Source organism: Cotesia glomerata, linkage group LG1 (genome assembly GCF_020080835.1).
Source record: "Cotesia glomerata isolate CgM1 linkage group LG1, MPM_Cglom_v2.3, whole genome shotgun sequence".
In the NCBI taxonomy this organism is placed as follows: domain Eukaryota; kingdom Metazoa; phylum Arthropoda; class Insecta; order Hymenoptera; family Braconidae; genus Cotesia; species Cotesia glomerata.
Window position 1 is genome coordinate 21,296,719 of NC_058158.1, and position 13,259 is coordinate 21,309,977.

The 13,259-nt window shown below is 39.8% G+C and overlaps 1 protein-coding gene across 1 annotated transcript; it reads left to right on the plus strand.

The window, feature by feature from the left end:
• The first annotated feature begins 4,058 nt into the window (after positions 1-4,058).
• LOC123269639 lies at positions 4,059-8,507 on the plus strand. Its single transcript, XM_044735503.1, has 4 exons — positions 4,059-4,752; positions 4,873-6,188; positions 6,243-7,011; positions 7,144-8,507. The coding sequence occupies exons 1-4, from the start codon at positions 4,059-4,061 to the stop codon at positions 8,505-8,507; spliced, it is 4,143 nt and encodes a 1,380-aa protein (XP_044591438.1).
• Positions 8,508-13,259: the final 4,752 nt, after the last annotated feature.

Consider the following 13,259-nt stretch of genomic DNA (forward strand, 5'->3'; position numbering starts at 1 on the left):
AAAGAAAATTATGAGAGTAATTAAAAATCTCAATTGGCGATCAAGTTTATTCGCTGCGTGCGTAAAGGTGCAATTTCATGCTGACGCTTGACGCGGATTCTTACAAACTAAACAATGTTTAGTTTTGACGCTGCATTAATTTCAGATGGCGCTCCAGTGAAAATTATATACCATTTAACCTTATTTGACGCTTTAAGCCAGCGTCAAGCGTCAGCATGAAATTGTACCTTAAGGCATAGTGGGGGGTACAAGACTGATGTCAGCGCCCTCTGCGGACAATACGAAGAGTGCCTCGTTCTTGCTGAAGGCTATTAAAATAACACGTGTGTCAGTTTAATTAAATGAATAAAATAAAATGGATCATCAAAGTTGTTGTGTAGTCGATTGTAAAAAAAAAAAAAAAAAAAAAACAGTAGAAATAGCATTTGTAAATTTTATAAGTTTTCGGTTGCCAATTGGAAATTGAATCAGCGAAAAAAATGGATAGCTGCTTTTAAGAGGCAAAAGTAAGTATTACTATAACCTATAAACGTATAATATAGAATAATATAATATTCATCTGTTAATTTTATTTTTATTTATACTATCGTAATTTATTTATCTAGATACAAACGCTTTGTAGACCGAAGAATAATGAAAAAGTCATTAATAGTAAATACAAATATAAATAATGCTGTGAAGCGGGAAAGAATAGAAGTTACGTTAATTATTACGTGAAGCGTTCCACATTCACGTAACAGGATATTGGTAGGAAAGGATTGAGAAAGGAATGTGGAGAGGATCATCTTAATGTGAGTTTATAGAATATGCGAGAAAAAATTATTAGATAGCTCGGACTGGGATTCAAACCCAGAACCTTCTAAAGACATGTCGGCTACTCTACCATTTGAGCTATCCGGTCTATACTAAATTTCCTTTCGTTTATTCTATGTACATTAAGCCACACCGTCCATCTTACGGTAAGCATTTTTACAAATATAAATAATACTGTGAAGCGGGAAAGAATAGGAATTACGCCATACTTATGAGACTCGTTACAATACTGAATAGCAATATTACACATACTATTTTAGTATCGGTCTGGAGACCATACTAACATTGTGTTAAACGCCATCCATTTCTTTCCGTGTACTGAAAAAATAAAAAAAATGTTTAGTTTTAATTAATAAATCAGGTAAAAAACCTCATAGATGATCCCGTACCAGTATATGATCACTCCATGTATTTGTGTATCTATATTCACAAATATAAGTATACAAATACATGGAGTGATCATATACTGGTATATGATCATCTATTCGGGCTTTTACTTTATGTGTAGATTAAATTTCATTTTTAATTTTACAGGTAGGTAGAATGACTTAGATTCAGAGGTTCATAACTGTCATCACCCGGCATGCTTGCAAAAGTATGAGTGGGAAAATTAATTGATTCATCATTTTTAACTAATTCATTCATTTCTTTAAACCAAGGCCACGGTGAACGGCCTTTTCCCGTAGTTCGTCTGGGGTCATTATTACGCTTTTTCTCAACATAAGTAGACTTCATGTTGGTAAATTTTTCACTGATAGCTTCATAAGAGACAATTTTACCGTATTCAGCAAACACACGTACTATTTCTTGCCATAATGTTTTTTTCTTTATTTTTGCATTTCGAAATTTAACAAGGCGTTTTCCATATTCAACTAACAATAATTTTATATCCGCAGGATCACTCCAATCAATGTCTATAGAAATTTGATAAAAGTAAGAGCCCTAGTAGCTGATCATGTACCAGTACATGCTCACATGGAGTGAGCATGTACTGGTACATGACCAGCTACTGGAGCTTTTACCTTATACGGAAATATAAAATAATAACCAAAAAATTTTTAATAGAAAAAGTTTTTAATCTTAATAAATTACTTTCGTTGGTTATGCTGGCTTTCATTTTCTTTCCCCAGCTGTCAACTCCTAAAGAAAATTAAATCAATAAATAAGCACATCAAATCAATGATTATTTCTTATAAAACCAATGAATACAATTATTTATATCATATATTACCTTTGACAGTTTTGCTTTCATCAATCCTTTTTCTGTTGTTGCAGAATTCAGTACCTGCATCTTCAGCACCATCCGTAACATGCTCCTCCTCAACATGCTTCTCTTCAACATTTTCATCTTGTTGCGTAAATACCAAATGTTCATGCCAGAACACTTGGTAAATCCGCACTCTACTGCATCAGTGGTGCTGCGACTGACGCGCACCCTGATAGTCGACTCCCCAAGGCAAATATACGGTTACGCGCCAACCGGCATAATTACTCTACACGCGGTGACCAGCTACACGTGCTCAGTACACATAAATTAATTCAGTGCATCTTTGTGCAATCCAACTCAACAAATCATCCAGGATAATTTTCCATCATCGGAAATTCAGGTACCAACTTTGTGTCTTTCATAATAATTGGTTAATAATAAATGTTGGTTAATAATAATAATTAAAAACGTAACCTCTCGATTGTTGTTATGCCGGTATCTCGGGATCATGTTTTACATACTATATAAATTATTTTACATGTTCAATCAGCATTCACAAGAGATTAAATAATATTTAGTCTTAATAATATAATACCTGCGTGACTCATTAATTATAATTGTTTTCAGTTCAAGTCGTTGTCATATCTGGATGAGGTGATGTCACTGATCACCAGGTATGCAAATAATCTTATAATATCTTGCCTTTATTCAAGCCTCTCTTGTGACTGCTGAGTTGAGTTCGCGTTCTGACTCTCCTCCGTGCTCTTCACTCGTATCATCGCTCGTACTAACTATTGTCGCGTCATTAATAATTTTTATTGTGATAAAATAATAAATCAACAAATTCATGCAATTAATTTAATCTGAGCTCGTATTCAGAATCTTGTTAAAATTGATTAACTCAACGCTCTTATTACAACCTTAAATTGATATTTGTGTATGGTGCCAACATATTGATAACTCGTCTTTATAATTATAATTACAGTATTTTCATATGCTTAATTTAATAATAATTCTCATATTACTTAATTAAATAGTTCAACTAAATTAAGAAGTAAAATTTATAATAGTTATTAAGAGTCAAGTGTTCACTAATTTTAAACTGTGATATTTTATATAATAAACGAAAAAACCACGAATAAGTGATTGTAATTTCTTTTCAACACCCAGATCCGGTACAAATAAAATAGTCACAGACTCACAATCAGTCTCGTTTCGTGTTCAATTTATGATACAATAAATAATATTCAGATTCATCAAACATGGGTGACGTTAAGGACTCGTCAACAACTCCTCCAGCGGATGCTCCCAAAGAGGAACTTCCAAGTCATTCAGGGACGCCGATCATCCAGATCGGTCATCAGGATCCCAAGCTCCCACCTGTGGCTCCTAGTGATAGCGCCATTGGTCACATCAGCGACTCCGACGCCACTGATGCCGAGAATCCCAAGGACTCACTGCTCAACCCGCAAGATCCAAAGAAACGTGGACGCAAGCGCTTAACCAAGGCGTGTGAACTCGATCTCAAGGTCAGCGGACAACTGTCGAGATTGAAGCTCATCTCTGACATTGAGGCAACTGCTTCATTACTCACAGCTGCTGAAGGCCTGTCGTCACTCAAGGCTCGCATGGAAATTCTAGTCCAAGAATGGCAACAATTTTCATTGATCCATGATCATATAGCTTCCAATGCCACTGAAGAGTTCATCCAGCATCCATACATCAAGGACGGCACCTTTGATGTAACATACAGATCGTACATTGGGGCTCGCACAGTCTTAGGCACTCTTATTCATCAACTAGATGTTCCAGCTCAACCCGCTCCAGTTCAACAAGTTGCACCACGCGATCCTCATCGTGTGGCCCTGCCTCCACTGAACATCAATCACTTCTCTGGTGATTACGCCAAGTGGCCAGAATTCAGGGACATGTTCACCTCAATTGTCATCAATTGCGAAGGTCTCCAGGATGTCGAGCGTCTCCACTACCTGAAGACCCATCTGACAGGACTAGGGCTCAACTAATCGCCAGCACCCCAATGTGCAATAAAAACTTTGCAAGCGCATGGAGTGCAATTCAGAAGAGGTACGATGTTCCTCGTCTACTCGTCTCAGCACAATTGGACAAATTATCAAATTTACCAACTTTGACCTCGAAGTCTGCCAAGCAGCTCTACTCAATCACTGACCAGACCCAGGAAGCGATCAGTGCACTCGTCGCTCAACAAGTCAATCTCTGTGTTGGAGATTGCTATCTGCTAACTCGACTTATCATCTCGAAATTGGATCGGTCAACCCGAGAAGCATGGGAATTGTCATTGGGATCATCAGTGGAGTTCCCATCTCTCTCACAGCTTCGTCAATTCTTGACTGAACACGCTCGAGCTCAAGAACGGTACGAGGAGAGTACCAACAAGCCTGGCGATCAACAGAGGTCAAGTCACTCCAGCTCAAGATCCACCGCCAAGGCCATCAAGGGCACAGCACACGCCCACATGGCTACTTCAAGCACTCAAGGCTCAACGGTGAGTCCAGCGTCTCAGGCAGAAGGGAAAAGGACTCCAGTGGCTCAATACCCATGTGACCTGTGCAAGGGAGACCATTACGAGGTCAGGTGTGATCAATTCGGCAGGATGACACCACAAGAGCGGATCCAAGTGGTGGATCAATTCAGACTGTGTCCAAACTGCCTTGGACACCACCGAGTCGAAACATGCAAGTCTCGGTTCAGATGTAAGGTCTGTCAAGGCAATCATCACTCGATGATTCACCCAGATGGATCAATCACATCAACTTCAACCACTTCGGCTCAAAAACAATAAAATACTGTGCTTCCGCACAACAATCATCAAGCTCCAGGATCATCATACTCGTTCAACACCGTTGCCCAACTTCAAGATCACCGTACTCAAGATTCAACAGATCCAGATCATCATTCATCAGTTCCAGACTCATCAACTGGTTGTGCTCCAGCTCAACATGCTGCAACGTTACTCGCAACGTGCCAAGTCAACGTCGTGACCAAGCTAAGTACTCATCCAATTCGCATATTACTAGATTCCGGTTCTGAAATCTCCTTTATTTCAGATATATTGACAAAGGTATTACACTTACGCCGCACGCGGTCTAATATAACCATTTTAGGGATCGGATCATCAAAGGCTGGCCATACCAAGGAATGTGTGACCATTACCCTAGCTTCACAACATTTAGACCAGTCACTCACGCTGCAGGTTCACATCCTAGGTGGATTAACGGCTCAATTACCAGCCACTTCCGTAATAGGTGCCGATGTGGCTCACTTCTCGGATCTTACACTCGCCGATCCAGACTTTGCATCTCCAGGCCCAATTGATGTCATCGTTGGAGCCAACTATTATGGTCAAGTCATCACTGGAGAGATCATCAGATGCGAGGCACCTGGACTGCTCGCAAAAAATACAATTTTTGGATGGATCATCCTTGGTCCAGTCCAAGCTAACTCAACACCACCACCTAGGGCTCATCACGCTGTCTCCAATCAATGTGACCAGGGTCTCCAGGATTTATTATCCAGATTCTGGCTTCAAGAGGAGGTCATGTTGGATCATTCGCACTCGTTATCACCTGATGAAGAAGCCTGTGAGGCCCACTTCAAGGATACTCATTCACGAGACAGCTCTGGCAGATACATCGTCAGATTGCCACTGATATCATCTCCAAATCAGCTAGGAGACTCACATACAGCAGCACGCCGCTGCTTACAGCATCTCATGCATCGTCTCGAGCATGATACAAGACTCAAGACACTCTACATGCAATTCATGAAGGAGTATCAAGATCTCAATCACATGCAACCTGCAGCTTTACAATCATCAGCAGCTCAGTACTTCCTACCTCATCATGGGGTACTGAAGGAAGACAACAATACAAGCAAGATCCGTGTGGTTTTCAATGGCTCAAAACCAACCAGTTCAGGACTCTTACTCAATGATATCATGCATACTGGGCCGAAGTTACAGGTCAACATCTTCGATGTACTTATCACATCAAGAAAACATCGGTTCATCTTCATCATCGACGTCACCAAGATGTATCGACAGATACAAGTCCATGAAGATGATCAAGATCTTCAACAAATTCTCTGGTTCGACGAGCAAGGAAACATCATTCCATTTAGGCTCACCACCGTCACATAAGGCACGAAATCAGCTCCATACCTTGCCGTTCGAGCCTTACTCCAGCTCGTAGAAGATGAAGGACATCGGTTCCGACTAGCAATCACACCACTCACGAAAGGTCGCTATGTTGATGACATCTCCGGCGGCGCAGACGACTTCGCATCACTTCAAGCAGTTGCTGATGACACTGAAAGTCTCTGCACGGCGGGCGGCTTTCCACTCGCAGAATGGGCAAGCAATCATCGCAGACTACGTCAAATCAATCGTGCGAAAGCGATTACACAATATAAAATCGAGGATCCAGAAGTCAGCACCAAGATTTTGGGGATATACTGGTCTTCACACAGAGATCAATTTTCATTCAAACATTTACCATCGTGCACCACTCAACCATGCACGAAGCGTGCAATATTATCAGAGATTGCTCAAATCTTTGATCCACTGGGATTCCTATCATCAATCATTATTCAAGCTAAGATGTTCATGCAGGAACTCTGGCTTGTGAAACTCGGCTGGGACACTCCACTGTCAGCTGATCTTCGGCATAAGTGGATATCATTCAAAAGGCAACTCAACATGATCAACGTCATCGAGATTCCCAGATGGATCCACTCGTCCACGACTTCCACTCTAGAAATCCATGGATTCTCCGACGCATCGCAATTGGCGATGGCGGCAGTAGTATTCATCAAGGTCCTACCAGCAGATCATTCTCAAGAAGCAAAGGTTACGCTGCTTTGCTCCAAGACCAAGGTGGCACCGTTGAAACAATTAACCATTCCACGCTTGGAACTCACAGCTGCTCACATGTTGGCAAAAATCGTCAAGCATTGCCAGACAACGCTTGAATATTCTCAAGTGCCAACATACCTATGGACCGACTCGTCAATCACCCTCACGTGGATACACTCGCATCCGTCTCGCTGGAAAGACTTTGTTAGGAATCGGGTGTCATTTATTTAAGATCTAGTTCCAGATGGCCACTGGAAGTTTGTTCCTGGCACAGACAATCCAGCAGACTGCGCAACTCAAGGCTTGACAACAGTTCAACTCAAGGATCATCGATTATGGTGGTCTGGCCCACCATGGTTACTCAGAGACTCATCGTCCTGGCCAACCAGCCCAATTCACCTCGATACAGATGATCAACTAGAAGAACGCCCAATCAAGGCATTCTACGTTACAGCTCAGCCCTTAGAATCAACTTGGAAGATCATGGAGCGCCCAATTCCGTTGCTGCGCATGCTCAGAGCCACAGCAATATGTTGGAGAGTGCGCGACATGGTCCAGCACAAGCCAAATTCAACATTGGTCCGTCCAATCTCATCCCAAGAAATCAACCTCGCACTTCAATTCTGCATCAAGGAGACTCAGCGAGTTCACTTTCATTCTGAGCTCCAACTACTCGGAAAACAAGCATCATGGCCCAAGGATCACCCGTTTGCACGATTGGTTGCCTTTCAAGACACCGATGGCATCATTCGTGTAGGAGGGAGACTGGAGAATGCTCCAGATTCTGATCAGCAAAAGCACCCTGCAATTTTACCTCGTGATGCTGCTCTGACTCGGCTCATCATCTCTGACGCTCATCAGCGTACCATGCACGGTGGAACTCAAATTACGCTAGCATATATTCGACAACGATATTGGATCATCGGTGGACGTCAACCTGTACGCTTACACATTCTCAAGTGTCTCGTCTGTGCTCGACATCGAGGTGTTCGAGCTCAACAATTAATGGGACAGTTACCAGCCCAACGTGTCACTCCATCTCCACCTTTCTCACATACAGGAGTTGATTACGCTGGTCCAGTATCAATCAAATCTTGGAAAGGAAGAGGATCAAAGGTGTACAAAGGCTGGATCTGTGTGTTTGTCTGCTTAACTACTTCAGCAGTCCACCTGGATCTGGTCAGTGACTATTCATCATCAGGATTCATTGCAGCTCTCAGACGCTTCATCCACCGTCGAGGTGTCTGTATATCACTCTACAGCGACTGTGGGACAACCTTTCAAGGCGCATACTCGGAAATCAAACGACTCTTCGTCCGAGGAACTCAGGAATCAAGAGATCTACTCGATTGGGCCACAGTACACCAGATTACATGGCAGTTCAATCCACCAGCAGCCCCTCACATGGGTGGAAAGTGGGAGGCAGCTGTGAAATCACTGAAACATCACCTAACTCGAACCATTGGAGAATCATCACTCACGTTTGAGGAATTTACGACTTTTCTGACGCAAGTGGAGGCGATTCTCAACTCACGACCCATGGAGGCCCTATCAGATGACCCTCAGGATCTGATACTCATAGTCCGGTCATTTTAGACATAAAAATAGTGATCAAATAAAGAAAATTCCGACAGAGCCAAATCTTCGTAGAGACCTTAGGTTTACCACAAGGAATAAAGTGTCAAAAGTCCCCATCAGTCCCATGTGAGCTTAGGGACTTATTCGGGGCCCAAGGTAAAAATTTTAGGTTTTTTGGATTTTTCTCGAAAACGGTAAGTTTTATCGAAAAAATACCTCAAAGCAAAGTTGTAGATCTTAAAATTCTCTATAAAAATGGTCCCTATAATTTTTTCTCTAAGACCCACTATTTCCCAGATATTACGCTTGTAAGAATCACGTTCTACATAATATGCACACATTTCCACACCACCTGTGAGGTAGTGTACTCGGCGCGTTTTTTAACTTCCCGCTAAAAATCTCAGATTTTCAAAAATCGGGAAGTTATTGTTTTTACCCCGTTTGGCAAAAATCGAGTTTTCATCAGATCTCGACGTTTGAAGGTCACAGGAAGCTTCCCTGACTACCCCCGCGATGTTGTCACTATGTCTGTATGTATGTATGTGTGTGTGTGTGTGTGTGTGTGTGTGTGTGTGTGTGTGTGTGTGTGACTATGTGACTCGCTTATAACTTTTGAACGGTTGAACCGATTTCATCGCGGTTGGTGCCATTCGAAAGGGCTACGCTAAACTTAGATTTCCTGAGAATTTGAACCGATTCGGACCGATAGATTTTAAGAAATCTTGAAAAATCTTAAAAAAAATAAGAAAAAAATCATTTTTGAAAGTAGTTTTTTTGGAATATCTTTTAAACGGCTCTATCGATCAACTTCAAAAACTAATCCGCCCTTAAGCTTGAAAAACCACGCCGATCGGCGTTAACCCGATCAAAATCGGTTGATTCGTTCGAGAGATAGCGTGAACGAAAGAAAACCGAAAAAAACCGAAAAAAGTGTTTTTTTCACATAACTTCGTCATTTCTTCTCGGATCACTTTTGATGACATAACATAATTTATAGAGCTTAAAAAACCGCGTCGATTGCCGCCAAAAACGTAGAAATCGGTTAATTAGTTCAAAAGATATCGTCAATAAAAGATTTGAAAACAAGTGTTTTTTTAAAATCACTGCGACATTTTTAACTTCCCACTAACAAAATCGAAGATTTTCAAAAATTAGGAAGTTATTGTTTTCACCCTGTTTTGAAAAAATCAAGTTTTCATCAGATCTCGACGTTTTAAGGTCATAGGAAGCTTCCCTGACTACCCTCGCGATGTTGTCACTGTGTCTATATATATATATATATATATATATATATATATATATATATATATATATATATATATATATATATATATATATGTGTAACGTATAGTTTGAGACACCCTATTTTTTTTCTTTAATTACGTTAAAAATACAATTGGCAATCGGGGATGAGAGTTTTTTTTTTTTATATATAAATTTCAAAGTTAAAATTTCGAAGACTGTCTCCAATGTTTAAAGCATTCCTTATAATTCAAGGACATGAGTTCAAAATTTTGATACAATTTCGAGCGAATGTATTGTTTGAGGACTTATGTGCACTTTGAGACCATATATATATTTTCAGGTCTGTGCTGAAAATTTCCACTTATTTTCAAGACATTCTTCGAAATTTATACATATTACTATAGCATAGATTGCTAAAACTTCTGAGGACAGGCCTCAAAATTTTGTTATCATTTTTAATAATGTCTTGAACTTTACACACTTCTTTTAACTTCCTGCTAGAAAAATTGAAAATTTCCAAAAATCGGGATGTTATTGTTTTTACCCCGTTTTTCAAAAATCGAGTTTTCGTCAAATCTCGACGTTTTGAGGTCTTAGGAAGCTTCCCTGACGATTCCCGCGAAAGTGTCTGTATGTATGTACGGATGTGTGTGTGTGTGTGTGTGTGTGTGTGTGTGTGTGTGTGTGTGTGTGTGTGTGTGTGTGTGTGTAAACCTCTCATAACTTTTGAACGGCTTGACCGGTTTGATCGCGGTTGGTGCCATTCGAAAGGCTTCGACTAAACTTAGATTTTAAATACAAGTTGGACTGATTTGGGCCGATAGATTTTGAGAAATCTTAGAAAAACTGCGAAAAATTTTTTCCAAATGTGGTTTTTTCCGAATAACTTTTAAACGGCTCGACCGATCAATTCCAAAAACTAATCAGCTCTTAATCAATTTGTGTTTAAAAATGTATCATAGAATTTGAAAAACTGCGTCGAATGTCGCCAACCGCCTGAAAATCGGTTCATTCATTCAAAAGTTATTGCGGTTTGAAAATTCAAAAAATAGTGTTTTATTAAACTTCTATCAGACTTTTGAGCTCGGAAAGCTCAAAATTACACAAAAATTATGTTTTTCGAGCTCTTTGAGTTTAAAAACGTAATGTGCGATGTTGAGCGCTTAATTACGAAAGTAGCGGGAAGTTGCAGGGATGGCCTTCAGGGTCAACCGTTTTCCTAATTTTTTTAACGTGGTATCCCCGGTAGGCCTATTCCACGAACCTTTATGACGTTATTTTCAGGAACAATAATTATTTAATAGTATGAAGATTATTGATATGGGTTACTGAGTTTAACTGTCGTTCTAACTTTTTTTTATTACTTTAATCTGACTCATACTCTTCATATTCAACTTCAACAATCATGTTTTCTTCAATTTCTTCTTGTTCTTCTTCTTCTCCTTCCTGTTGATGAACGCTTAGAAATTGTTCAAATGAAGATGAATCAGTTGTCTCTTCATCAAAATCACATGACTTTTCCTCTTCCAATTTTCCACTTGAAGGATTTAGGCCGAACAGCAGTCATTATGCTATGACTAATATTTGTGCAAACTAACTTTAAATGATCCAAATTATGACGCTTATTTTTAAGAATGATTTGTCCCAAAAAAAAAGATAATGATTCGGGAATATCGTTATTTATATCTTCAAACATTCTACCCGGTGGCGGGTACATAGTATTATCAAACACACAAGATTGAATATCTTCTCGAATAATTTCTGCCGCAGCTTTTAAAGTTTTCCACCGTTTTTCCTTTTCATTTAAGTTTTTGTTATCAGACCAGGCTTGACTTAAAATGTCTTGGTAATTGTCTACAAAACAAATAAATGTTAATTTTCCAGGCTTCTCTGTAATAATAATTCTACTACCATACTTTAATTTCAATCGTATTTTTATAATCCCGTTTTCTAAAGCTACATTTTGGCAAACATTCCTCAGTTCATCTAACGAAAACTGGCAGTCATCGCTACTTTCAATGAAATTGAAAATTTCCTCCATTGCAGAGTTTATAGCCTCACTTTGAGGACGGCCAATTTTACCGCCAGTTTTAGGTCTCAGGAAGGATTTGTAACAACTGTCATGGTATTTAGCGTCAGCAGCAACTAAATCATACTGAAAATTAATACGCGCAAAGACAGCTTTTGACACATCATCAGAACGATCTTTAGCTAATTTTAAAATGGAATCTTTGAATGTAAGTGTAGAAACTTTATGAATTTTTCGGCGATAAATCTTCACTTTCTTCTTTTCTGCTTCTTCATCCGCTTCATCGCCACAAAATAAACAGTGGTTTTTAAAACAAAAGCTGGATTCACTTATTCGCGCTCTAGTATGAGGTGGACTTACTTTTGAAGTACTGGCCTGTTCTTCCTCACGTTGTCTTTTTGATGCAGAGATTGAAGTTTTCCGGGTGTATGATTTTCTGCAATCCACGTGAATTGTAACGGACTTTTGGCTTCTTAAATAATCAGCAAACTCATCACTTCTCGCGACACTTGCATCGATTAAAGTTGGCATTCCACGACTGACCACAACAGTTTCATCTTCAGTCAAAAGTTTATTACAAATAAAGCAAAATTGTGACATTTTTTTTTAAATATTAATCAGCACTAACTTCAATAGTAGACGCTTGTAATAAATACGTATAGTCACTCGAACTGCTCGTTCAACACTAAAAGAAGCAGGTATACGTGAACGACACCACATGGACAAAAGAATAGGCAGATGTTTTTCAAGGCCAGATGTTATTCAAGTAGAGGGGATTCGGTAAGGGACCGGCGGTGATTTTAGAGTAAATTTTCTTCGAATAGTATAATGTATACATAAAAGAGACACGAGTAGGCATTTTTGCTTGCTTGAGTACCTAAATATGTATATACGTGGCATATGTGTGCATACTATGTAGAACGTGATTCTTACAAGCGTAATATCTGGGAAATGGTGGGTCTTAGAGAAAAAATCATAGGGACTATTTTTATAGAGAATTTTAAGATCTACAACTTTGCTCTGAGGTACTTTTTCGATAAAACTTACCGTTTTCGTGAAAAATCCAAAAAACCTAAAATTTTTACCTTGGGCCCCGAATAAGTCCCTAAGCTCACATGGGACTGATGGGGACTTTTGACACTTTATTCCTTGTGGTAAACCTAAGGTCTCTACGAAGATTTGGCTCTGTCGGAATTTTCTTTATTTCAATTGTCTAAAATGACCGGACTATCACTCACTCCAGGTCATTTTCTTATCGGGAGACCACTCAACGCCATCCTTGAACCCTCACTCATGGACACGGATGTCTCAAGGTTATCCAGATGGCAGTTCATTCAACAACGTGTTCAACAGTTTTGGAGACACTGGTCCAACAGCTATATCCAACGTCAGTTGGCTCGTACCAAGTAGCACCAGGCTCGCCACGACATTCAACTCGGCTCACTAGTTCTGCTCACGGATGAATGAACTCCTCCAACACATTGGCCATTAGCCAA

What these genes read in the sequence shown, in the direction of transcription:
- LOC123269639 (XM_044735503.1), top strand. Translation starts at nt 4,059, where the DNA reads ATGTGCAATAAAAACTTTGCAAGCGCATGGAGTGCAATTCAGAAGAGG. An exon ending in TTCCATTTAGGCTCACCACC is followed by an intron (nt 6,189 to 6,242) that starts GTCACATAAGGC and finishes GCCTTACTCCAG; the next exon opens with CTCGTAGAAGATGAAGGACA. An exon ending in GGCAAAAATCGTCAAGCATT is followed by an intron (nt 7,012 to 7,143) that starts GCCAGACAACGC and finishes CATTTATTTAAG; the next exon opens with ATCTAGTTCCAGATGGCCAC.